The sequence below is a fragment of the Mustela erminea genome, chromosome 5, assembly GCF_009829155.1.
Source record: "Mustela erminea isolate mMusErm1 chromosome 5, mMusErm1.Pri, whole genome shotgun sequence".
Taxonomy (NCBI): domain Eukaryota; kingdom Metazoa; phylum Chordata; class Mammalia; order Carnivora; family Mustelidae; genus Mustela; species Mustela erminea.
In genome coordinates, this window is record NC_045618.1 from 137,317,064 (window position 1) to 137,341,714 (window position 24,651).

The 24,651-nt window shown below is 46.2% G+C and overlaps 1 protein-coding gene across 4 annotated transcripts; it reads right to left on the minus strand.

Annotated features, from left to right (window-relative positions):
• Positions 1-5,203: 5,203 nt before the first annotated feature.
• On the minus strand, positions 5,204-19,450 carry SERPINA6 (serpin family A member 6). 4 transcript variants are annotated; one of them, XM_032345152.1, is made up of 5 exons: positions 19,334-19,450; positions 13,116-13,516; positions 9,918-10,188; positions 7,509-7,659; positions 5,204-6,177 (listed from the first exon to the last, which is right to left on the minus strand). In XM_032345152.1, the coding sequence occupies exons 2-5, from the start codon at positions 13,495-13,497 to the stop codon at positions 5,992-5,994; spliced, it is 990 nt and encodes a 329-aa protein (XP_032201043.1). In that variant the 5' UTR covers positions 13,498-13,516; positions 19,334-19,450; the 3' UTR covers positions 5,204-5,991. The 4 variants fall into 4 exon arrangements, with proteins under 4 accessions (XP_032201043.1, XP_032201040.1, XP_032201041.1 ...); XM_032345149.1 differs by having other exon boundaries at positions 5,310-6,177; positions 12,885-13,516; positions 19,334-19,448; XM_032345150.1 differs by lacking the exon at positions 19,334-19,450 and adding an exon at positions 18,692-19,065 and having other exon boundaries at positions 5,310-6,177; positions 12,885-13,516.
• Between the last annotated feature and the right edge of the window lie 5,201 nt (positions 19,451-24,651).

The window sequence follows — 24,651 nt, forward strand, 5'->3', positions numbered from 1 at the left end:
GTGTGAAGGCCCCTGGATCCCCAACCCAGGGCTGGGAGCCCCATGGGGGGCGGGAGCAGAGATCTACCCTGTCGATCGCAGCCATAAGGTTTCCTGCAACGTGAATCATGCTTGGTAAAGTTCCCAGAAACAGAATGCAAATCTTCCTCTGATTACATAGTAGTTGTCTTCACAGAAGTGTCAGTGGGAGTGGAAACCTTGGGGGAAATTTGTGTTTTAATGTGAAGTCAAACATCCGCGGGACTGTGCAGGTCTGGACTCTGATGACTTTTGGACGGCGTCTTCCCCTGTTCGGATGTGTGATGGGACAGCTGTCACATGGGCCGCTTCTTTGTGAGGGACGGTCCTGGGCGCTGCACTATGTCTGGCATGTCTGACCCTCATGCACTAAATGCCAACTGCATTTCCTCAAATCTCTGTGAAAACCTCAGTGCCCCAACATGTTTCCAGACTGTTCCTTTGGAGCAGCACCTGCTCAGTTGAAAAGTGCTACCCGATGAGGTCAAGCGGAGGGCTGCAGATGGGCTTCTAGGCTCAGTGCGGGAGCTAGCCATGGCCTTCCCATCTGCATTGTCCTGGAGCCCACGGAGGAGGGGTTCCTTCCTGCAGACCGGGGGTGGGTGGCGGAGGGGAGTTGTTCAGTTTTGCCAAATGTTTGAGAGGAACCAGCGGGCTGAACACCAGAGCATGGTGTTCCTGGAGGGCTTCAGAGCCCCATAGAAGTCACCGTATAGCACCTGACCTTCTGCGAGGCTCCTGCCAGGATTTCAGAATGGCTCTTTCCAAGGGAAGGTGGCAGAATGTATTGGAAAGTGTGAAGGCTTCCGTCAGCCCCCCCTGGCTCCCCCACTGTATTCCCCGGGGAATGCAGCTCAGCCTCTCCGTGCTCTCTTCTCCCCCACCCCCGGCCCCATAGCCATGGAAGGGCCAGAATGGAGCCTCTGCTCTATGACTGTTCCAGCAGCACCCAGAACCAGCAAGGAGCTGGCCCTCAGGAAGTGTGGCTCAGAAGCTCTGTGCCTTTGGCAAGGACAGGAGTCCTGTACTGCCCCCAGCAGGCCACACTCAGTGTGACCACCGTCCCTTGGGCTCCTTCCCAGCTGTGAACCCTGAACTACTTCCCCAACCTCACTCTACCCCGGTTTTCCCATCTATAAAATGGGCTCCCGTGGCTGGGCTATTACTGCTGCCTACCTGTAGTGCATGGTGTAGTGCGGGTAACAAGCCTAGGGTCTGGCCTGACGCACTAATGAATGATTGTCGTTGTGTGACACTGGGGCCAGAGGGAACATCTGAGGTAACGCAGCCCCCAGATGGGCACTTTACAGAGGAGGAAATGGGAGAGGCCGCTGTGAGTTTTCTCTGTGTGCGTGGGATCAAGAGCCGAGCTTGGGTGGGTGGGTGGCACGACATAGAGAAGACAAGGCTTCCCAACCTCGGCTTCCTCCTCCACCCAGTGCCTAGGAGAACAGCTCCTCCCGCCTATGCCCCGGACCCCTCTCTCCTGGGCCAGGAAGGCAGGCAGACGCTGGCAGCCCATGCTGCTCAGCCCTGAGAGTAACGGGATGTCTGTGCCAGGCACTCAGCCCAGGGCCTGGCATGACCAACGGGGGCTGCTGTCAGCAGGACTCCCGGCCCTGCCTGAGACAGGGGCATGGACAGACAGCCTGTCCAGGAGTCCAGGGGCTATGTGCAAGGGTCTCGGTGGGAGCGGTGATGGGAAGGGATGGTTGTCTGGTTACCAAAAATCTTGAGGGAGCTCACCTAGCTGAGATACAGACTCGCAACCTCAGAGGCTGCCTTCCCAGGGTGGCAGGAGGGTCCCGCGGTCCAGCCTTCAGCACCCAGGACACAGGGGCGTAGGCTGGACCCTGGGCTGGAGGAGGAAAGAGCCTTTAGGTGAGTCGGGAGGGCGACTGCCTGAAAAGTGGGACACTTCTAGGGTGCTCACCACGTATCCGGCCCCTCTTCACCCCTCCCGCACCCGCACACATGTACACACACGTGCACACACGCACACCCACAGCTTGTCTTTGTGCACACACCTGTTCTTAACTGTAATCTGTCTGGTTTATAGCTTTTCCCTCTTTTCCTTGTATGCTGCTGGTCATTACTTATTATTTCCGATTTTAACTTAAAACCTTTAAAAAAAAAGATTTTATGTATTTATTTGAGAGCGAGAGCATGAGCAGAGGAGAAGGGCAGAGGGAGAGAGAGAAGCGGACTCCCCGTGAGCCCGATGTGCGTCTCAATCCCAGGACCCCGAGCTGAAGGCAGAACTTAACCAACCGAGCCACCCAAGTGCCCCTTAAAACCTTTAAGTGACTTCAAACTTGAATAAAATTGCAAGAGTAACTACAAAGAACTTCCATAACCCCTTACCCAGAATCGCTAACTTTTAAACCTTTTCCATGTGTTTGACAATTCTCTTCTCTCAGTGTGTGCAGGTGCATCCCCCCACTCCTTGTCTTATTCTGAACCATGTGAAATGATTAAGTATCCTGGAGAATAAGAACATTCTCTTACATAAATAGTAACAAATGATCAAATCCAAAAAATGTAATATTGTTCCAATGCTTGAAGCTATGAAGATCCTGCTCTAATGTTGCCAACTGCCCACTAATGTCCTTCGTGGTGTTTCTTTCTTTCTTCTTCTTCTTTTTTTTTTCTTCCTGGTGTTTCTGTTTGCACTTTAGGAATCCGCCAGGGGCTATCTGTTGCATTTGGTGGCCCATCGCCTTGGTCTCCTTGGATCTGGGATGGTTCTTCAGCTCTTGTGCCTGTCATTATGTTGACATTTTGAAGAGGTTTGTCTTTAGGTTAAATTCCTAGAATTTCTGGACCCAAAGTCAATACATCTGTATTTTTGTTAGATGTGTTGGGTTGAATCATGGTCCCTGAAAAGCTCTGTCCATGTCCTAACTCTAGGTGACTATGGATTGTGACCTTATTTCGCAAGAGCATCTTTGCAGATGGAAATAAGGCAAGGGTCTTTTTTTTTAAAAAAAAATATTTTATTTATTTATTTGACAGAGATCACAAGTAGGCAGAGAGAGACAGGGGAAAGCAGGCTCCCCACCAAGCAGAGAGCCCGACGTGGGGTCTGATCCCAGGACCCCGGTATACTGACCTGAGCCAAAGGCAGAGGCTCCAACCCACTGAGCCACCCAGGCGCCCCAAGGTAAGGGTCTTAAGATCCTTCTGGATCAAGGGCTTAATGGCAGTGACAAACTATCCTTACAAGAGAAAGGCCTGGGGAAGGAAGACCCGAGAAGACAGGTAGGGACTAGGACACTTGTCTGGAAGCTCTGGGACGCCAGGGACCACCAGCAGCCCCCAGAGATAGGAGACAGGCCCAGGATAGACTGTAGGACAGCCTCCTGCGGAAAAAACCCGCTGACACCTTACGCTCCCACTCTGACCCTCCGAAACTGTGAAAAGAATTTATTACTGTTCTGAAGCCATCCGTGTGTGCATCAGTTGTAGGAAGCAAGTTAAGTTATGTATCACCAATGTCCTACAGCACAGAGGGCGCTGCGTGCCCCGTGGTCTCCCCACCGTCAGCACAGTGCACTGGGAAGCTCTCACAGCTTGGCCAATCTGACAGGCAGGGAATGGCACTGTTGAGAGGTTTTAATTTGCATTTTTTAAAATTAGAAATGAAGTTGAACGTGTTTTCATATATTCTGGCAGCACAGATGAGAAAGAGCTGCTCTTTGTCAGTGATGGACCTTGCAAATATATTTTCTCCAGTTTTCATTTTTGTTGACTTTGCCCATGAGTTTTTGAGCAGACAATTAAAAAAAATTCTTCTTATGTAGTCAGACTAGCCAATCTTTAATTTCATCTGGACTATGAGTCATGGGCAGAAAACCTTCTACGCCTACATTGTAGAGGAATTAACTGGTGCTTTCTTCTTGTACTCCTCTTTTTAAAAAAAAAATTATTTATTTGACAGAGAGAGAGAGATGGTGAGAGAGGGAACACAAGCAGGGAGAGTGGGAGAGGGAGAAGCAGGCTTCCCACAGAGCAGGGAGCCTAAAGCAGGGTTTGATCCCAGGACCCCGGGATCATGACTGGAGCCAAAGGCAGATGCTTAGTGACTGAGCCACCCAGGCGCCCCTCTTTTTGTACTCCTATAGCTTCTTTTTTTTTCTCACATAAATCTCTGATTCTTAGTTTATTCTTATGTATGGTATGAAGAACGGTCTTCTGTATCTCCCCCTCCCCAATGACTATTGAGTTGTCTCAATACCATGTATTTAAAAGTCTTTCTTTTTTGAATATTAAATATCCATGTGTACTGGTGTCTATTTCCAGTCTCCTGAACCTGTGTCACTGGACCTCCCGTGGATTCGTGTTCCAGGGCCGCAGAATTAATTAGAGGATCTGTGTGGTTTGCTTTAAAATCTACTCAGGCTGGTCACCTCCTCCCCACCCCCACCCATCTTTTCCTTGTCAGTGTCTTCCTGGCTCTTTACCTTTATCTTTCTATATGGACTTCAGGATCATCTTGTCTTTCTCCAGAGGAAAAAAATATTTGCTAGTATTTTTATTGAAATACCATCAAATTGTTAAATGAAGCCAGAGAAGACAGATAGCCCAGTGAAGCTGAGGCATCTTATGTAAGAAGGCGAATCTTTCCATTTGTTCAAGTCTAATTTTGCATCTTTAAGAAGTCCTGTCATCATTTTCTCAATGTAGATTTTGCATATTTCTTGTTTATTTCTAAGTGTTGTATTTTTTGGGACGGGGGTTGCTCCTGGGTTTTCTCCTCTATTATTTAACTGGTCATGATTTGTATATATGAAAGCTCATATATACAAATATATTTGTATATATTCAGGCTTGCTGAATTCTTTTGTTACATGAGTTTGTTTTATCACTATTTGTTAGGGTTCTGCAGGTGGATTATAGGCTGTCTGCAAGGAGTGTTACCCCCCTGCTTTCTCTTGTTTAACTCCATGGCCTAATACTCCCAGGACAATGGGTAATGGTGCAGAATATAATGCAGCTTTGTCTTAGTCTTGACCTTAGTGGGAATGCATTTAGTGTTTCCTTATTAAGCAAGATGATGCTTTTAGGATTGAGGTCTGTTTATACCTTCCATATACATTATCTATCTATCTATCTATCTGTCCATCCATCCATCCATCTATCCATCCAATTCTTTATCTCAGTTAATGCTTTTTGCCCCAAATGAGCAGGGTAAGCCTCTTCCTCTGGCAATGTTTCTCCAGCGCCTTCTACTGACAAAGCTTAACCTCATGTCCACACTGAGTTTTTGCGGAGCAGGGATAAAGGAAGCCCTTGAGCTTGAAGCAACAAACCCATCAGTAGTTTTGCTTTAGACAGTTAATTATATTTTTAAGATTTTTTTAAACAACATCTTCTCTTTGTTTGCATATATACCCTTTCCGGAACTCTTCATTCTTTTGCGTAGGTCCAAATTTCCCCTTAGAATCATCTTGTTCCAGCCTTAAAAATTGTCTTTAGGGAAGGTGACGAACTTTCTCAGCTTTTGTTTTTCTGGAGAAGAACCTTCATTTTGCCTTCATTTTTGAAGGTTGTTTTGTTTCTTCCTTTTTTCTTTTCTGAAGCTGTCACCACATTCCCCTTAGCACTTCAAATATGTCATTCTGTCGTGTTTGGGCTTGCATGATTCCTGTTTTCTAGAAATAATTTCAAACTAACAAAAATATACAAAAACAATAGTGTTTCCATACACCCTTCCCCCTGCTTCCGCATGCCCTGTAACCACAGCATGATGGTCAAGGGCTCAAGGTGGCACGCTGCCATTTGGAGCGTGTCACCTGTCCCATTTCATCCCTTCAACCACACCTGCTGGCCTTGACAGTGATGGTGATTTATTTGGACAGAAGAACCTGGAGAAGACAAGGGGGAACCTCCCACCCCCCCCAGGGCGTTTCTGTGGGCTCTCCGGTACACAGGGTCAGCCGGGGCTGTGGCTCCTGGGAGTGGGGAGCACCCTTAGGTCGGATTCACAACCTTGCCCAGGAAGAGGCTGCTCCACGTGAAGTGGTTGAAGATCATGACAATGAACGGGCGGTTGAAGCTGAAGGTGAGAGGCTCGGGCGCCGTGCGCAGCATAACCCTGGGGGAGTCGGCGCCTTCCAAGCCCTTTTCATCGAGTTGCAGCACGGCCTTATGAATCACCTGTTGGAGACGGGGCGAAGGTGGGCGTTGAGCACCTGCTGCGGCTGGGAGCTTGCCACGCCCCATCGCTTCCATCCCTCCCACCCTTGGTTTGACGGGTGGCAAAGAGGCTCAGAGAGGGTCACTTGCTGGCTCCTCATCTCAGTGGCAGCCCCAGGATGAGTGTGTCCACCTCCAGAACTCAGCTCACACCAAGACTTCTTCCCTGGAAAGTGGGCAGATGGGGCGCACCACAGGGAGATCGGGGGCTCACGGGACTCACTGGACTTCAGTGTCCCCCTCAGGCGCTCCTTACTAGGTCCTGGGCGAGTCTGACCACCCTTCCTTTGCGCCTCGCTAGCTAAACCCTAGGGGCCTCTCTCTGAAAAATGCTTCTGCCTACTCACGATGGAAAGGGGCTGTTGAATGGTCTCTTGCTGTGCTCAGCATTAGGAGGTATTCTGAAATCAGCAAGACGCTCGTATAGCTTGTATCAGACACCTTCAACAATTCAGAACTGGCTCGTTATTAACATCCTCTGGGGTCAGGGGCTCTGCCTGACCGGACAGTGAGGAGCCCGAGGCTCTGAAAAGCTCTGCCAACAGGTGCAGGAAGAAGCCGAGCGGGTGTGTCTTGGGAAATGAGGTTTTGAGTCAAATGGACCCCAGGCCAAACGTCAGGTTGACATTCACCAGCTCCGTGGCCCTGGTGAGTGAACTACCTTTCCCAAGCCAGAGGCTCCTCCTCTACAAGGAGGGGCTCCCCTTACAGGGGGCTGCTTGACTCAATCCTTCACACACCAGGCATTTCATGGAGCTCAGACTCTGTGCCGGGCGCCACAACGGTCCAAGTCTGAGTGCTGGCCAGAGAGGTGGCTGCCTGCTCAGCTGTCTCCTGTCCCCTCTCCTGTTTGGCCACCCACACAACGGTGAGATCCTGTGAGGGCTGGACCATGTCTCAGTAATGGAGGCATACCCGGTGCCCAGCAGTTTGGGGCACGGAGTGGGCGTCCAGTAAATGTTTCCTGAATGACTGAGGGACCCACAGGACATAAAGCTGAAGACCAAAGGGAAAGAATGTGGTGGCTAGACTGTCTGATGGGATCGCATTCAGACATTTCCCATTTCTTTGGTTCCTTTTTGGTGTCAGGGGGACCCTTGTCACTAGTTCCCGTGTCACCTTGGGGATATCACATTTTCCCGCTGAGCCTCCATTTACCCTGTTGTAAGAGCAGCGGTGTGGAGCAGACAGCCTGGGGCTTAGAGACTTATTCATGGGGGGCCCCGTGTTCCTTATTATTATTTGTACTGTGAATGTGTGGGGGAAAAAAGATGGACTTTAGGGACACTTGCCTCTGACAATGTCAGCTGGGGCTCTCGAGCGATGCCGGAGAAATCCGCCTCCTTGCTGAGGAAGTCTGCAATGCCCATGGCCCCCAGGATGGTCCTGAGGTTGTAGGCTCCGGAGATGGTCACCTTTGGGATGGACAGGTTTACCTGGCTGCTTGGGGGTAAGCAGATCGGGTTAGAATTTCCTGGGACTGGGCCGGGCCAGCTGACTTGTTTCCCCTGTGGTCCCTCCAGACCCGGTCTCCCAGCCAGACCTGATCCTTGCAGAAAAGGGGAAGGGACAGATCAAGATGTAGGATTTGCCTCTCCCGCCATCACAGGCAATTTTCTCTCAGGGCCTCTGAACAGCTCAATCTTTTCTTCTCACCTCATTCTCTGAGCTGATTCCGCCCGTGGTAGAGCTATGCCACTGGACACTGAAGAAGAGGGTCCCTGAGCAAGTCCCTGTGGTCCCCCAAGCACCTCTGGACAGAAGCAGAGGAGTGGAGGGGGCACCCAGCTGGAAGAAGCATCCTGGCCCCAGCCCTGCCACTAGCGCTGTGTGGTTTTAGCCAAGTCCTGTCTCACGGACACAGCAAGGCAGCGCCCGACAAGGGTGCTGGACAGGGCAGGACAACTGGCAGTCAGGGAGACTGGCCTATACCAGACCCCTGGTGGATGTCCTTTAGCTTCCGTAGGATGTCTAATGCTCACATGCGCCCGCAACCTTAGGAGGGTGAGGCCAACGTCTTCTACAACCACATGGAGAGAACTGAACTCACGAGAAGCTCAAAGTCACGCTACTGGGAAGCAGCAGAATTGTGGAGAGGCCGTGACTGGTTGCTTCAAAGCGTCCTTGCCTCATGGGAGGAGGGAGAGGGAAGAAGGGAGGAGGAAGGAAGAAAAGGTGCCCACAAGCTCTGCGTGGGGCAAGGAGGCTTCCCCAGACGGTGGGCAGCAGCCCGACCCTGAGGGGCGGCACTCCAGTGAGGGGGGTAGGTGACCCCAGGAGGGGTGAAGTGGGAGAAGGGCTGAGTAACACAAGTCTAGAGGTGAGGAACCATAGGGTCTGCCTTCTAGGGCTAGGGGGGCATCCCTGGGATGGAGTAGAGAATTCGTGCCCGATCACATATGTCGCCTAAATGTGCAAGAGTCTGCCTTGGAGATTTATTTTTAAAAAATCTAGAAGAAAATGGCATGTGTTATTGATATGTTTTAAGCTAAAGTGTTTTGGCGAAGAGATTATTTTTGGTGTAAAAAGAAAGATCATCCTTCTCATTTTCCACAGACTAGGAGCCAGAATTGGTGTGATCCCGGGTGTGTAATCACCAGCTGGCGACAGGGTTCCTGAACTACTGGCTCCCTTGGAAGGTGTGGGGGCAAGTGAAATGGTGAGAAGCCAGCCACAGGACCCCTCAGGTCACCCAAACACAGGCTCACACGCACGCCTACCCACCTCATCCCCAACCCCATGCTCAAGGTCAGGTACAATGGGTCCAGGACTCTGAGAACACTTCTGGCTCCCCCCATGTCGCTATAAGGGATTTCCTGGAAACACGGAGCAGCCTCCGCAGCTCTTCCCCACAGGAGGTCAAACTCCCAGGCACTTCCATGTCTACTGCAGGAACTGGACTAACCTTTCCAGAAGGTCCAGGATTGAGCAGTGCTCTGGGGTTACAACTCAAAATAAAAATAACTCAAAACCATAAAGCACAAAAACCTACGTATATATTAAAGTAGAGGGCTTCTTTCCAGATTTTCTGCCTTCAAAGCTCTTGATTTACATATTTCATTCGAGTAGAATTTGTCTCCTTGGGTGCAGCTGCTGTCTGACTCTGCGGGTGCCCTGGGCATGGCCCCCTGGATTTGGCTCGTGCCCATCCCTCCTCCATGCACGCTCTTGGATGCCTTCCACTCCCACTCGGGCTTAACACACAGTCTGAATGGGAAGTGATTGTTCTGCAGCTCCTTCCCCGGTCCCCTGGGGCAGCCAGGCATTCCCACCTCCCCCCAGCTTCACACCTATCTCCTTTCCTCTCCTGCTATGAAAACACCGATGTCATGGTGCACTATGGATTCTACCAGAAGCCTTTTCTCTTCTCTAGAGTGCATGTCTTTGAAGTCCTATTCACCTTCTATCCTTTCTGGTAAGCCAAACACAGGCTCACACGCACGCCTACCCACCTCATCCCCAACCCCATGCTCAAGGTCAGGTACAATGGGTCCAGGACTCTGAGAACACTTCTGGCTCCCCCCATGTCACTATAAGGGATTTCCTGGAAACACGGCACATGGTATACAGCAGGCAGTTCCATTTGTGTAGGAAGGAAGGAAGGAAGAAAGGGCAAGGCAAGGCAGGGCACCTGCTCTGGAAGCCTTCCTGAGCCACTCCAGATCCAAGTGCCTTTCTGGGGGAGAAGGATAAGGGCTTACCCCATGGTCAGGGACTCAGACCACCTCTGAATGGTGTCCCTGCTCAGCGCGGTGATGACCGTGTCCATCTTTCCCTCTTCTGGGAGGACAAAGAAGACGGTCTCATTGCCCGTGTACTCCAGTTGGACCAGCTGACAGGAGAGCACTGGGTCTTGAAAGTACTTGACGGGGCCCGACTGGACCATCATGGGCACTCTCACCACGGTGGTCTCGTTCACGTAGAAGTTTTCCTCCCTGGTGCTCTCTGGGTTGAAGGGCTGTTCCCATGTGCCTGGGAAGGAAGGGAGAAAGGAGCCAGGCCTGTGAGAGCTGGAGGAAAACACAGTTTGGGTGGCCGCAGAACACTAAGCAGGTGTCATGGCGGCCGCTCCCTGGAAGGTCCCTGCCAGAGTGGCTAGAATTTTCTGGTAAGTTGTGAAATGCCCAGAAATTTAAAGCTTATTCTGTCCTCCACTTTTTGAACTTGGCTGGGGATTATTAACTCTGTTTCTGAGCCTCTAAGAAACGGAAGGAGGGAGACAAACAAGAATACCCTTGGAATTGGGGGTAGAATTCAGTAAGCCAGACTTTGCCTGGCTGCCCGCCCTCACGCCCCGAGCCTAGGGTGGATCCTAGACAGGAGGGTTCTGGAAATGGTGCCAGATGGAACTTGGGCTGCAAATTCAAGGTCGGGGTGGGAGAGGTTTGGAGAAACGGACCACCCATTCCATGCCCACGCCTTGACGTCTGGCCACAGAAGTCCAGCAGGCAGCCTGGCTGCCCAGCAGATTGTGTCTACTGCCTTGAGGGAGGCTCCTGACCTTCTATGTGGCCCCAAGGCAAAGTTAGGATGAGATGATGCCTTCAAGCTCCCATGCTCCAACCCACAGTTGGACTTGAATCCTTCCCCCATGCTCCACAATGGCATCACACAGCCTCTTTGTCTGCCTGGTGATGGGGAACTTACTATCTTCACAGACCAGGCTTTCATTACTGGTCATCTTTCATGGAAGGCCGATTGTTCCTGAGAGCCAAAGCCTGCCTGATTGTGAGGTCCATTTGCAGAGCCTTTTTGGCCCTTCTGGGCTTATTCTAAGCAACTATGAGTTTTCTTACAGGTGACAGAATTCTGGATGTGTAAAGACATGGGTGGACCTCACCAGGGCCTCCAATGCTCTAGGTTAACTCCCCAGGTCTGGAGGTGACTGAGGACCCTGCATCCCCCTGGGGGTCTGAGGTGTCTTGGCTGTCGCTGGGAGTCCTTGTGAGGTCTCTGTTTCCAAGCTGAGGCTGCCTGAGGGTGGCCAGTGCTGAGCTCGAGGCAGACCCTTCTCCATCCCACTGCCTGCAGGGTCTGTGGACCCCAAGGCCAGAACTCTTGTTCTGACCCAGCCTCAACCCTCCCTGTGGGGCTTCTAAGGGAGGCAGTAGGGAGAGATGGGAGGATGGAGGGAAAGGGCTGTGGATGTGGAGCTGGAGACCCTGAGGCTGTGCCTGTTCCACCCCATGGCTGAGTGTGATATCACAGTCTGGCTGTCTGGGCCAAAGGTGGCGGTGTTTTGTGACTAACTTGTCCAACTCACAGCAAAAAAAAAAAAAAAAAAAAGAGTATTTTTCAGTGTTAGGTTTTTCATCCTTAAAAGTTTGCTATTGTTTTTTCCTGAGTATATCTTTTCTAGAAGAAAATGTAGCATATCCAGTTGGGCACAAAACAAAATACAGAATGGGATCTAACCTCTACTTTAAGGGGTTCTTCTTGAAAAGTCTCAAGCCAAGAGGCCTCGTGGTAGGGAAACTTAAGAATTTATGGGGGCAAATGGGAGAAAGCAAAGAAGATTCCTGATACGAGGATATCACTCCAGATACAAGACTGGAAAGACAGAGAACTAGATGACTTTAGGCCAGGGTTTCTCAGCCTAGGGATAATGGCCATTCTGGAGCAGATATTATTGTGGGAGTTGTCCTGTTTTGCAGCACTTCCTGGCCTTTACTTACTAGATGCCAGGAACACACCCCACCCCACCCCACCCTCAACTGTGACAACAAAATATCTCTAGACGTGGTCAAGTGTCCCTGAAGGGGGTTGAAGATCACCCTGGGTTGAGAACCAGTGCTATCAACTAAGGAGCAGAGATTTTCTTCTCAAGGACAATGTATCCCCAAATTTTGTGTTCATAAAAATGATTGGGGGCGGGGCTTGTTAAAAACACAAATTCTAGGACTTTCTTGCAGAAGCTTTGTTTCAGTGGGTCTGGAATGATCTCTGAAATCTATAATTTTAACAAGTTGCCATGGTGATTTTTACATACAAGAACTTTGGAAAACCCTGCTTCAAATTGATGAGGACAAGTTGAAGTTTGGCTAAGATGGGACTTGGTCAGAGCTGGCTGTGAGTGCTGGGGAAGTGTGTAGTATAGGGTCAATCTGGGGGGAGTTCCTGGGGGGCAGAGGCTATGTCTGTCTGGTCATAAGCTGTGTTTCCAGCTCTTGGCCCAGTGCCTGATGCAGAGCCAGCACTCAGCCAATATTTTTCGACCATGAGTCAGCCAGTCTGTTCATGATTGCATGTTTGGCCTCAAAGAAAACCTGTAAGAGGGGCGCCTGGGTGGCTCAGTGGGTTAAGCCGCTGCCTTCAGCTCAGGTCATGATCCCAGGGTCCTGGGATCAAGCCCCGCATCGGGCTCTCTGCTCAGCTGCGAGCCTGCTTCCTCCTCTCTCTCTGCCTGCTTGTGATCTCTCTCTGTCGAATAAATAAATAAAATCTTAAAAAAAAAAACCTGTAAGAGCTTGGGCAAGTTGCTCAATTCTTTTGGGTGTTATTTTGATCACTTATAAGATGATATATTCTACTTTCCTAATAGGATTATGGTGAGGATAGAGATTCACAGTTGAAAGTGTGGTTTGTAAGATCAAAGGCCTTGTCCAAGAATGCACCCTGGGTTTTGATGGCTCTTACTATTCTTGGCAATGGAGTGAGTAGGGGGGTACCTTTGAAGAAGATGTAGTTGACCAGAATGAGCATGGCTGAACTATCCAGCTTTGATATCAAGTCCACAATTTTCCCTTGTGTCTTATTTTTGATATACTCATTGATTTGTCTGCTAGCTCCAGCCCCATCCTTGAAATCTGTAGCCAAAGCCTCCAACTCATAGTAGTGCTTGGTGTCTGCAGAGAATGACTCCAGAAGCTCCAGGCTGTGGTCAAGGAACAAAGCATTACCCATAACCATTTCCAACATGGTGTCTGACTCCTTCTCGAAGAGGTGGTGGAGGTGCTTAAAGCCCTGGTGAATCTCAGCTTCAGATATATTGGTGAGGTTGAAGCCCAGGCCTTGGAGGAGTTGGATCCGTGTGTGGCCACAGGAACCCAGAGACAGCATAGCTAAGGCCATGGAGATGCTCACAGGGGAGATGAAGACATTCTTTCCAGGAGCTGAAGCCACAAGATGCCTATATAGGATAAAGGCAAAGTCAACATTGTTTGGAGCCAAGTCCCGGTGAGGGCTTCTCGTGCTCACATCAGTATCTGGGTCCTTAGCCTGGACGGTCCAGAGGTCACTGATGGACAGCCAGAGGAAATAGGTGCACAGGGAAAGCAGCATTGTCCAAGATGGTCAGGCCCTGCAAAATCAGGAATTCTCATTAGATAATGTAGGGTCTCCAAGGCAGTGAGGCATGGTGAAATGGTGGGCAAAAGACCCTGTGAAACACCCCAGTCAAGCTTCACTTCCTTTCTCCACATTGGCTGTGTGACCTGAGACAGCTCAGGTCTCTGGGACTCAAATTCCTCATCTGAAAGTATGATGATACCTGCTATGATTTTTCAAGTACCTACCCGACAGCAGGTATCAAGACGCCCAACACCGACCTATGTGTTTTACTTATATTTTCTCAACTAACCCTCACTAACAAACTAATAAAATAGGTATTATTATTATGATTTGAGGTAGACAGAAATGGAAGCCCAGAGGGGTGAAATATCCTACCAATTGATATATTCAAAAAACTGAAAGGAAAAAACTCTTAACCAAGAATCCTAGATCTGGCAAAACCATCCTTCAAAATTGAGGGAGAAATCTAGACATTGCCAGATAAGCAAAAGCTGAAGGAGTTTATTACCACTAGGCCTCTCCTGCAAGAGATGCTAAAGGGAGTCCTTCTGGCTGAAATGAAAGGACACTAGAGAGTACATATAATCTATAGGAAGAAATAAAAATCTCTGGTAAAGGTAAATATATAAACAATTAGAAAAACTCATATTATTGTAATCTTGCTTGGTAACTTCACTTTTTATTTTTGATATGATTTAAAAGACTGATTTATGAAAAGCAATTATTAGTCTATGTTTTTTTGGATACACAATGAATAAAGATGTGATTTGTGACTTCAATAACTGAAAGAATGTGGGGATGGAGCTACATAGGTGCGGGGCTTTCATATGCTATGAAAGAGAAGCTGGCGTAAATTCAAATAAGAGTGTTACAACTTTAGGATGTTAAATATAATCTCAATGGGAACCAGGAAGAAAATCGCAAGAGTATGCACAAAAGGACATGAGAAGGGAATTAAAATGTTTCACTACAAAAAAATCAATTAAACATAAGAGAAGATAGTAATCCAGGAAATGAGGGACCAAAAAAAAAAAATCCATAAGGCATTTAGAAAACAAATAGGAAATGGCAGAAGTCCTTCTTTATTAGCAATTACTCTAAATATAAATGGATAAAATTCCCCAACTGAAAGACAGAGATTGGCAGAATGGATTTAAAAAATGATCCAACTATGCATTGACTACAAGAGACACATTTTAGATCCAAAGACATCAATATGAAAGTGGAAGGATGGAAAAAGATATTACATATAAATAGTTACCAAAAGAGAGTGGGGTAGCAGAAGGAAGGAAACAATAAAGATTAGAGCACAGATATATAAAATAGAGAATAGAAAAACTAGAGAAAATCAATGAAACCAGGATATAATATATCTAACTGATATAGTATAATATACTATGATGATATAGAATTAATATAATATGGTCTTCAAAAAGGTGAACAAAATTGACAAACCTTTAGCTAAACTGAGTAAGGAAAAAAAGAGAAGTCTCAAATTACTAAAATCAGAAATGAAAATGGGGACTTTACTGCCAATTCTTACAGAAATAAAAATAATTATAAGAGAGGCAGCTGGGTGGCTCAGTTAGGTAAGTGTCTCTTGATTTTGGTTCAGGTTTTGATCTCAGGACCCTGGGATTGAGCCCTGCATCAGACTCCATGCTCAGTGGGGAGTGTGTTTGAGATTCCCTCTCTCTGTCTCCTCTCTGCCCCCCCAAATAAAAATAAATACATTTAAAAAATAATTATAAAAAACTATTACAAAAAAATTACACGTCAACCAACTGGATAGCCTAGAGAAAATGAAAAAAAATTCTGGAAATGCAAAACTTAACAAGATTGGATCATAAGAAATGGAAAATCTGAATAGACCTGTATGTAGTAAGAAAATTGAATCAGAATTGAAAACCCAAAAAAGAAAGCCCTGGACCAAATGGCTTAACCACTAAATGCTACCAAACATTAAAGAAATCACATGAATTCTCCTTCCAAAAAACCAGAGAAGCGGAACATTTCCTAAGTCATTCATTGCCCTGATACCAAAGCCAGATAAAGATGTGGTAAGGACAGAAAAGTACAGATGAATAATGCCTATGAACACTGATGCAAAAATCCTCAACAAAAAACTAGCAAATAGAATTCAGCAACATACAGCATGGCCAAGTGGGGTTTATTTCTAGAATGCAAGGATGGTTCTACATACAAAACTCAACTAACATGCTATAACAGAAGGAAGAAAAAAAATATGATCATCTCACTTGATGCAGAAAAAGCATTTGGCATAATTCAACACACCCTTTCAAGATAAAAACACTCAACAGACTAAGGCTAAAGGAAACTACTTCAATATAAAAGAAATTGTAAAAAGCCACAGCTTTTTGTAATGTAATGGTGAAAGATTGAAAGCTTTTTATCTAAGAGTCCCAGAACAAGGAAGGATGCTTACTTTTGCCTCTTCTGTTTAACACAGTACTGGAAGTCCTAGCCAGAGAAATAAAAGATATCCAAGTTTGAAAGGAAGGAGTAAAATGATCTCTGCCCATAGGCAACCTGATCAACATCATAGCCACATGTAGAAAACCTTGAAGATTCCATAAAAACCCTGCTGGAACTAAGAAATGAATTCAACAAAGCAGCAAGCTACAAAACCAGCACACACATACACACACACACCCCACATCAGTTCTCATACTAACAATGAACAAACCGAAAAGGAAATAAACAATTATGCTATTTACAATAAAATAAAAAAAGAAAGATTTCTTGGACATGACATTAAAGGCACAAACAAGGGGTGCTGTGGCTCAGTGGGGTAAAGCCTCTGCCTTCTGCTCGGGTCACGATCCAGAGTCCAGGGATGAAGCCCTGCATCAGGCTCTCTCTCCTCAGCAGGGAGCCTGCTTCGTCCTCTCTTTCTCTGCCTGACTCTCTGCCTACTTGTAATCTCTGTCTGTCAAATAAATAAATAAATAAAATCTTAAAAAAAAAAAAAGGCACAAACAACAAAACGAAAATAAGACACATTGGATTTTCTAAAATTAAAATCTTTCGATCACCCAAGGACACTATCAATAGAGTAGAGAGGCGACCCACAAAATGAGAGGTAATATTTGAAAATCCCATATCTGATAAAGGATTAATATCCAGATTACATAAAACTCAAGTTAAAAAAATAAAAAAAAATCCAATGCAAAGAATGGGCAAAGTTGTTGAGTAGACATTTCTTCAAAAGAAGATATAGTGATGGCCAACAGGCACATGAAAAGATGTTCACATTAGAGTCATCAGGGAAACACCGATCAAAACCTCAACGAGATACCATTTGCATGGCTGTTTCAAAAACTAAACCAAGTCAAACCACAAACAGCAGAACAGAAAACAGGTGTTGGCCTGGATGTGGAGGAGCTGGAAACTGTATCTTGCTGGTGGGAAAGGTAAGTACTACCGCTACGTGGAAATAAAGGGTATGATAGATCCTCAAAAAATTAAATATAGAGTTACCATGTGATCCAGAGATTCTTCTTCTGAGGAATTGGAAACAGGGACTTGAACAGATATTTGTAAAACCCAGTGTTCACGATTGCATTGTTCATAATAGCCAAAGAACCAGAAACACCCCAAATGTCCATCAGTAGATGAATGGATAATAAAAGGTGGTTGTATAAGGAAAACCTTCCCTGTGTTTCTCCTTTCCTCACACATGACTGCACACTTTACTCTGACGCCAGAGATGTGGGTTTCCCACACATCGATCAATTTATCCCTAGCTGAGGGAGAATGCCACTCAATTCCACAACGGATCTACAATCCTACAGTGTAACTCAATTCTCACACTGTCCACCTGGAGGTAGTGTCAGACCCCCCGGGTTAAGGGCTCAGTTCCCACAAGATTGCCCACCCCCAACTTCAGATGCCAATCAGAAGTCCCAGATTGTCACCCTGTCCTTTTGACTGGCTATAAGCAGGGTTCCCGAGACTTTATTTTTGGGTTCGGTTATTTGCTAGACTGGCTCATGGAGCTCAGGGAAACACTTATGATTACCGGTTTATTACAAAGGATGTAATAAGAGATTTAGAGGGTGAGGTCCAGAAGGGTTCTGAGCACCAGAGCCGGTGTGGGCCACCCTCTTGGCATACAGATGGGGTCACTGACCCAGAAGCTCTCTAAACCCTGTATTTTGGGATTTTGATGGAGGCTTCATCATGCAGGCAGGATGGATGCTCAACTCCAGCCCCTCCCCCGCTCCCCAGAGAAAGGAGGGTGGGGCTGAAAATTCCAAACTTCTAATCATGGCTTGGCCTTCCTGGGACCAGCCCCATCCTGATGCTGTCCACGCCACCTACCAAAATTCACCTCATCAGAACGAAAGACGCTGTGGTCACCCGGGAAATTCCAAGGGATTTAGGAACTCTGCATCAGGGATCATGGGCAAAGACCGAATGTTAGAGCAAGAGATGTTCCTGGTGCTCTTATCACTTAGTTAGAAGGGTTTTAGGAGCTCCATTTCCTTAGTACAATACAGAGTCAGTAATAATACCCACCACCGGCCTTGCTCATCTGCCATTCTGATCTTCTGATCTTTGTTTCCCCTGTACCTGTCTCAGTCCACCATCCAAGTCTGGGGCCCGTCACCTCTTCCAGCATCAGTGGTCACCTCTACTTGGTCTCTTGTCCCTGCCCAGTTCCCTCCCACCCTCACTTCATGACTCCATGCCTGGTGACAGCCCTGCCCCCGCCTCAAATTTGGCCCCTTGAATTCTGAGCCCCGTTCTACTGGGTATACCCAGTTTCCTCTAGCACACACCAGACTTTCATTCCTCTGCCAGGGTCACGGCAGGGTGGGTCACTTCAGGTCCCCATTGTTTGGGGAGCCCGGCTCTGACCGGGGAGCTGGGGACAAAGACAGACCTGCCCAAGTCCTGTCCCCGGTGGATCCACTTTGCAGTCCCAACCTTTCCCTGCCTTGCCTGGCTTATGTCCTTTTGTCCTGGGACACGCAGGTCTCAGCTCTCCTCCAGGAGCCCTGTTCTCTGTAACCCACTGAGCCACCCAGGCGCCCCAGAGCTGAGATTCTAAGCCCTGCAGCCTGCCCTCAGAGCCGGTGCCAAGCCCTTCTGCCCTTCTCTCTAGAAAGCAAAGCGATGAGAGGAAAAGAGGTCTCCAAACAGTCCCCAGCAACGTTACCAAGCAGAGTGTCAATAGTCTTCATGAATTTCATTTCATGTGTGTCCTCCTTGTTTCTCATTTGTGAATCGAAGCTCAAAGTAAACTCCCACTGCATTCATTATTTCCACGAAAGCCGCTATGGGCCAGGTAGCCTCTCAGGCCTTCTGCATTTAAGCCTTGGTGTCATGCAAGGAGTCGTGTTGAATCTGCAGTGTCCTCGCCCCAGGAGGACGAGCAAGGAAGTGGGTGTGTGCGATCCTGGGGCACGCACAGTCCGCTACGTCAGTGGGCACCGCTGTCCCTGCCTGCACCCCCCCCAGCAGGGGCGCTACCTTGTGCCCGTCCAGCCCAGCTGTCAGACTCCCTTGTGTTACTTGGCTGGGCTTAGGGACATCCGTGGAATGACAGATGGGAATGGCTCTTGGCTTAGTGTCAACCCCTTCAAGGCTGGGGGCAGGGGCGAATCAAGCCCCCATGGGTGACCCACCAACTGCAAAACCCTCCCCATAACACCGCTCTCAAACACCTGGCCTCAGATCACTGCTGGCTGCCCTAATGCTCAAAGTCCATTACAAAAATTAAACAAGCAAGATGCGCATGGCTTCATTCTGGCGGCTGGGCAAGAGCGGGAGGGATGGACAGGGTTCAGGTGCTACTCACAGTTTGCCGAGGGCTCGGGCTGCAACCACTGGCTGGACCTGGCTGTCCTGGGCCCTAGTATGTGTACAGTAAGCCTGCGGGGCACCACGGCTAAATTTTGTTTGCAAGCTTCCCTGCTGGTTAATGGTTAGAGGGGGTCCAGTGGCCTTCGCCATTCGGTGGTCCCCTCCCCCCGGACATTAACCAATGGGTTTTTTCCAGGACATTTGAGCAAACACAGCAATGCTGCAAGTTAACTTTCCTCTGCGTTCAGTTCTCTGACGTTTTCTTTTTAATATCAAAATAAGGCTGGAGTTGCATCACCGCCTGTGGTTGCCAGGTGAATGCTGGCATGGAGGCCAGAGGTGCCCTTAATTAGCCCAATGGTGCAGACTTTTGTGAAGAACCAGGTGCTAAGCTTAGGACAGGGGATGAATCTAATGAGGTCCCGCCTTCAACGGGACTCCGTCTGGCAGGAAAGAGACGTGGAAGAAAAGCAGCCAAGTGCTTCCCACGGATTGTCTCATGTAATCTTCCAAAGACATTACAAATCAGGGACTATTATTCTCACTTTTGTTTGGATAAATAAACTGAGGCCCATGGAGCTTAAGTGAAGCTCCCCTTGAGATTCATATATAAGACCATTCCACTCAAAAGTCTAGCTCCTTCCATTTTCTTTGCATTTTTATTTATTAGTTCTCTATTGGTTGGAAGTGACAGATAACAAATTTCTTTAAAGCAAAAAAAAAAAAAAAAGGAATATAAATTGGATCTCATGAATGAGAGTTCTGAAGAGTGGGGAGGGTTTCAGGCTTGGCTGGATCCAGGGATTCTAAGTTGGGTATCATATCTGTCTCTTTTTTAAAAAAAAAATCTTTCTGAGCTCTTCTTTATTCAGCTTTCATGCTTTACCCTGTATGGTGAGGGCAAAGGTGGCCATTGCAGCTCTAAGTTATTTGTTTCTAACTGGTTATTTGTGATCAGAAAGAGAGAGACTCACTTTTTCTCCCTGTTCATATCAGTCCCTGAAAGGACTCAAGGCATGATCAGTCATCATTGATCACAGCACACAGAATATGGCCTGCTAAGCCTAGGCAGGGTCCTGTGCCCTCTGCTGGTTGATAACATTATTACTTCCTTCCAGGGATGAGCAGAGCTGTTTCTAGGAGTAAAAAGGGAAAATTGTACCCAGGGCCGGTTCTAGAATTCTGGGGGCACTTCAGTTTTATTAATACTTATTGGTCTTTTCTTAAAAAGTTTTTTTTTCACTAGCCTGAAAAGAAAAAAAAAAAGAAAAAAAGAAAAAAGAAAGAAAAAGAAAAAAAAAGAAAAAAAAAGGTTTTTTTATTTATTAAGGCAATTTTGGAATTTATACCTAGGAATTTATTATTTTTAAATCTTGTCATATCAGTAATGTTTTTTCTTTCTGTATTTTATTTACATATTTCCTCTCTTTCTTTTCCCCCCGATGAGTCTTATTAGGGAAATCTGCCTAGTTAATTAATATTTTCAAAGGATCAGCTTTTAGTTTTTAGTTTTCTTAATCCTAACTGTTTTTTAGACCTTTTTAAAAAATTGATTTCTTCTTTTATTTTTACCTTTTACCATCCTTTGAAATTCCTACATTTTCAAATATTGTTCTTTTTCTATTTTCTTGAGTTAAAGGCTTAGCTAGCTTTCTTACTTCTTAACATTTTGAGTCTCCATATAAATGTATTTAAAGTTAAAAGTCTTCATCTAACTTCTGACTGTGTGATGCCCCCCCCAAGTTTTGATATTGACTATTTTCATTGTCATATTTTGATGTATTTCTAGTTCCCTTTATGGTTTCATTTTTAACCCCAGGGTCTTCAGTGATATATCATTTAGTGTATTTAGAACCTTGGGCTACTCTCCCGGGGTCCTGGGATCGAGTCCCACGTCGGGCTCTCTGTTCAGCGGGGAGCCTGCTTCCCTCTCTCTCTCTCTCTGCCTGCCTCTCTGTCTACTTGTGATCTCTCTTTCTGTAAAATAAATAAATAAAATCTTTAAAAAAAAAAAGAGAGATTATTTATTTATTTATTTGAGAGAGAGAGAGAGAGAGAAAGAAAACACGCACGCAGGAGCAGGGGAGAGGCAGAGGGAGAAGGAGAAACAGACTCCTCGCTGAGTAGGGAGCCAGACACGAGGCTCGATCCCAGGAGCTCAAAATCATGTCCTGAGCCAAAAGCAGATGCTTAATGACTGAGCCACCCAGGCGCCCCTTATATTATTTACTTTTATTTCACTTTGGTCTACAAGTGTTATCTATAAGGCACACCCAACAGGTACTGTTGCTTTGGTTCCAGACCACCATAATAAAGTGCATTTTACAATAAGGTAATTCCAATGAAATTTTTGGCTTCCCAGTGTATATAAAAGTCATGTTTATACTACACAGCCATCTCCTAAGTGTCCGACAGCATCATGTCTAAAAAAAATGTATACACCTTAAATAAAAAATGTTTTATTGCTAAAAAATGCTAAACATCATCTGAGCTTTCTGCAGGTCGTAATCACCGATCAGAGATGACCGTAACAAATATAATAGTAATGAACAAGTTGGAAATACAGTGAGAAATACCAAAACATGACCCCGAGACACGAAAAGAACAAAATGCTGTCAGAAAAATGAGCCAACGGACTTGCTTGATGCAGGCAGAGCTGCCAGAAACATTTAATTTGAAAAAAGGCAGTACCTGTGCAGCCTGATGGAGGGAAACACAGTAAAACAAGGATGCCTGTGTATGACATTGAACGTGTGGAGCTGACTGAGGATTTTTTGCAATCCTATGTGCTTTATCTTTGTGAATGTTCCATGTTTTCTTAAAAACCAGTGGGTAGTGTCTGTTCGGTGTGCATAACTGTGTGTCCATACGTGTGTGTGTATAATCGCTTGAGCTTAATCTTTTGTTCAGCATCTGTGCTGATTCTCTATTCACTTGAGCTTTCTGTGTCTCAGTGGGGAATGTCAAGGTCTCCAGTCCTGATTGTTCATCCTCTTATCTTTACCAGTTCTTGGTTGCTGTACTTTGAGGCTGTTAAAGCAGGTATATTTTGATCATTATATCCTCTTGCCCTATTGCTTAATTGCTTAATTTTCTCTTATCTCTGTTTCGTGTGACACATTTTGCCTTCAATCCTGCTTTGAGAAGATTGTTTTCCTAACTTTGTTTTGGTTCACACTTGCCTGATCTATCCCATTCTCTCATTTCCAAATTATGCTTTCTTGTTTTAAAAGTGTCTCACGTCTACAACATTTAGTTGAGTTTATTTTTATTATCCCAAGTGACATTCTCTGTCTTTTATTTGGCAAAATTAACCTCTTTACGTTTATTTTTAATTATTATTGTATTAGGACTGACAAACCATTTTATTTCATATATTCCATTTACTATCTATTTTTTTGTGTGTGTGTCTTTTATTTATTTGCATTGAAAAGATTGAATTTTCTCCTATTGTTTCAAAAAATATTTGTTCTGTTTTTGGTATTATGGTGGTTGCCCTTTACTGAAAAACCTTCAGCGAAGGACCTAGCCATCATGGGGGCAGAGACAAGCCCCTCCCATCGTGCCCCATCTGAATTCCTGTTCTCAGAATACAAGAGCATATTAAATGGTTGTTTCTAGCTATTAAAATTTTAGGTAATTTATTATTAGGGCATAGTACCTAGAACAGATTTAGGTACCTGGGAGTGGGTGGGGTGCTGCATAATGGAGATGGAATGAGGCAGCAGTCCTGGGGTCAGCTACCAAATGGGAGTTGGAAAGGTCTTATAATGACAGTTAGTGGACACCTGTGACCCTTGAAGAGGTTGTTAATGGAAAGTGGGGACTGGGCTATAGGAAGGAGGAAGAGGACCCTTACCACGTAGAGGCAGAAAGTTTCACCACACTGTCACCTGCAGCAACATGAGTGTGGAAAATGTGACAAATGAGCTGGTAGCTGATGAGATTTCAAGGCGGACTGGAATAAATATGGTCTGGTTTATTCTTACTACTTTGAGTGAACTGTGGGAGGTGCTAGGTAAGCTTAAACATTTTTGTTTAACATTTTGTTAAAAATGTTAAACATTTTGTTAAACTTTCTGGGTTAAAAAGATAATACAGTTTCTCCCTCTTAGCTGAAGATCTTGTCTTTTGAGAAGTACCTTATTTAAGTAAGATGGAAGAGAAGTGACTGTTTCTGTCAGATTGTCTTTTTCTTATTAATTGGTAGGAGTGCCAGCAAGAGAGGTAAATAAATCGCGAAAAAGCTTCTCTAAGTGTGTGCCTGACTTTTTGTTGTTGGTATGGAATCTTTTGGTGAACAGAGTGCAGGGTTCCAGCGGAGCCCAATTCTCCTGTTAACTCTGCAGTCAGTGCTGCTTCTGTCCAGTTTCGAGATCTTTGCCTCCCCTGATGTCGTGAAACCTATCTTCCTGTATTTTCTTTTTAGAAGCTTTGATTGCCATATTTTTCACATTTAGATCTGCAGTCTATCTAGATCTGATTTGCGTGTATGGTGTGAAGTGGGCATCAAGTTCATCTTTTCCCGTATGTCTGGGCCATTTAGTGACAAGAAGGGTTGCATTTGTTAAAGTGTCCATCTCATGAAGGACGAAACGTGTTACCTCTTGGAGGAGACTGAAGAGCCATAGCATCTGCAACTGTGTGATTCCAGAGGCAGAAGTAGTGATTCATCAAGAAGCTTCTCCCTGCGTTTGGGGTGACACCAGAAAGACCAGCAAGTCATCCCTGATGGTTTCCTCAAAGTATCCTCCCTAACTGTGGGAATGCGTGCTACGAAGGATGTTACTGAGATGATCAACAAGATTAGAATATGAACAGTATGTTAGAGGAAAAGTTTTATAGGAGTGGTGACTTTCCTGAAGTTGAGAGCTTTACTGAAAAATAGTACCCCTAATGCTTAGAAAATAGACATGGAAGTATTTAAGAGTAAAGGGTCATGGTATAGAAAGTGGACCTGAAAGCATTCTGGAAATACATGTACATATGTATCATATGCGGTGAAGGCTGGACGCCTCTGTGAGCCTAGCACAGCCCCGAGAGCATGGTCAGACCTGTATTAGGAGAGTCAGAGCTGAAACTGTTATTTTATCTCCTTAGTGACTGGTGCCTACCAAGGACTGGCTACTATTAATGACTGACAAGAAAACATTGTCTTTAACCATAAACCTGAGCCCCTTAGTGAAGAAAACCAATTTTCTAAACGAACATTTCTCTTAGGCACTTTCGAGTCAGATGTCCATTTGCTAGTCATGTGTTCCCTGAACCACTCGTCTGTGTGCACCAGACCATGGCTTGTGGCCTTCGGATGAC

Coding starts and splice junctions, on each gene's coding strand:
- SERPINA6 (XM_032345149.1), bottom strand. CDS start 13,497: ATGCTGCTTTCCCTGTGCACCTATTTCCTCTGGCTGTCCATCAGTGAC. Junction 10,189..12,884: donor CAACTACATCTTCTTCAAAG/GTACCCCCCTAC, acceptor CTTCCTTCCCAG/GCACATGGGAACAGCCCTTC. Junction 6,178..7,508: donor CCCAGCTGACATTGTCAGAG/GCAAGTGTCCCT, acceptor CGTCTCCAACAG/GTGATTCATAAGGCCGTGCT.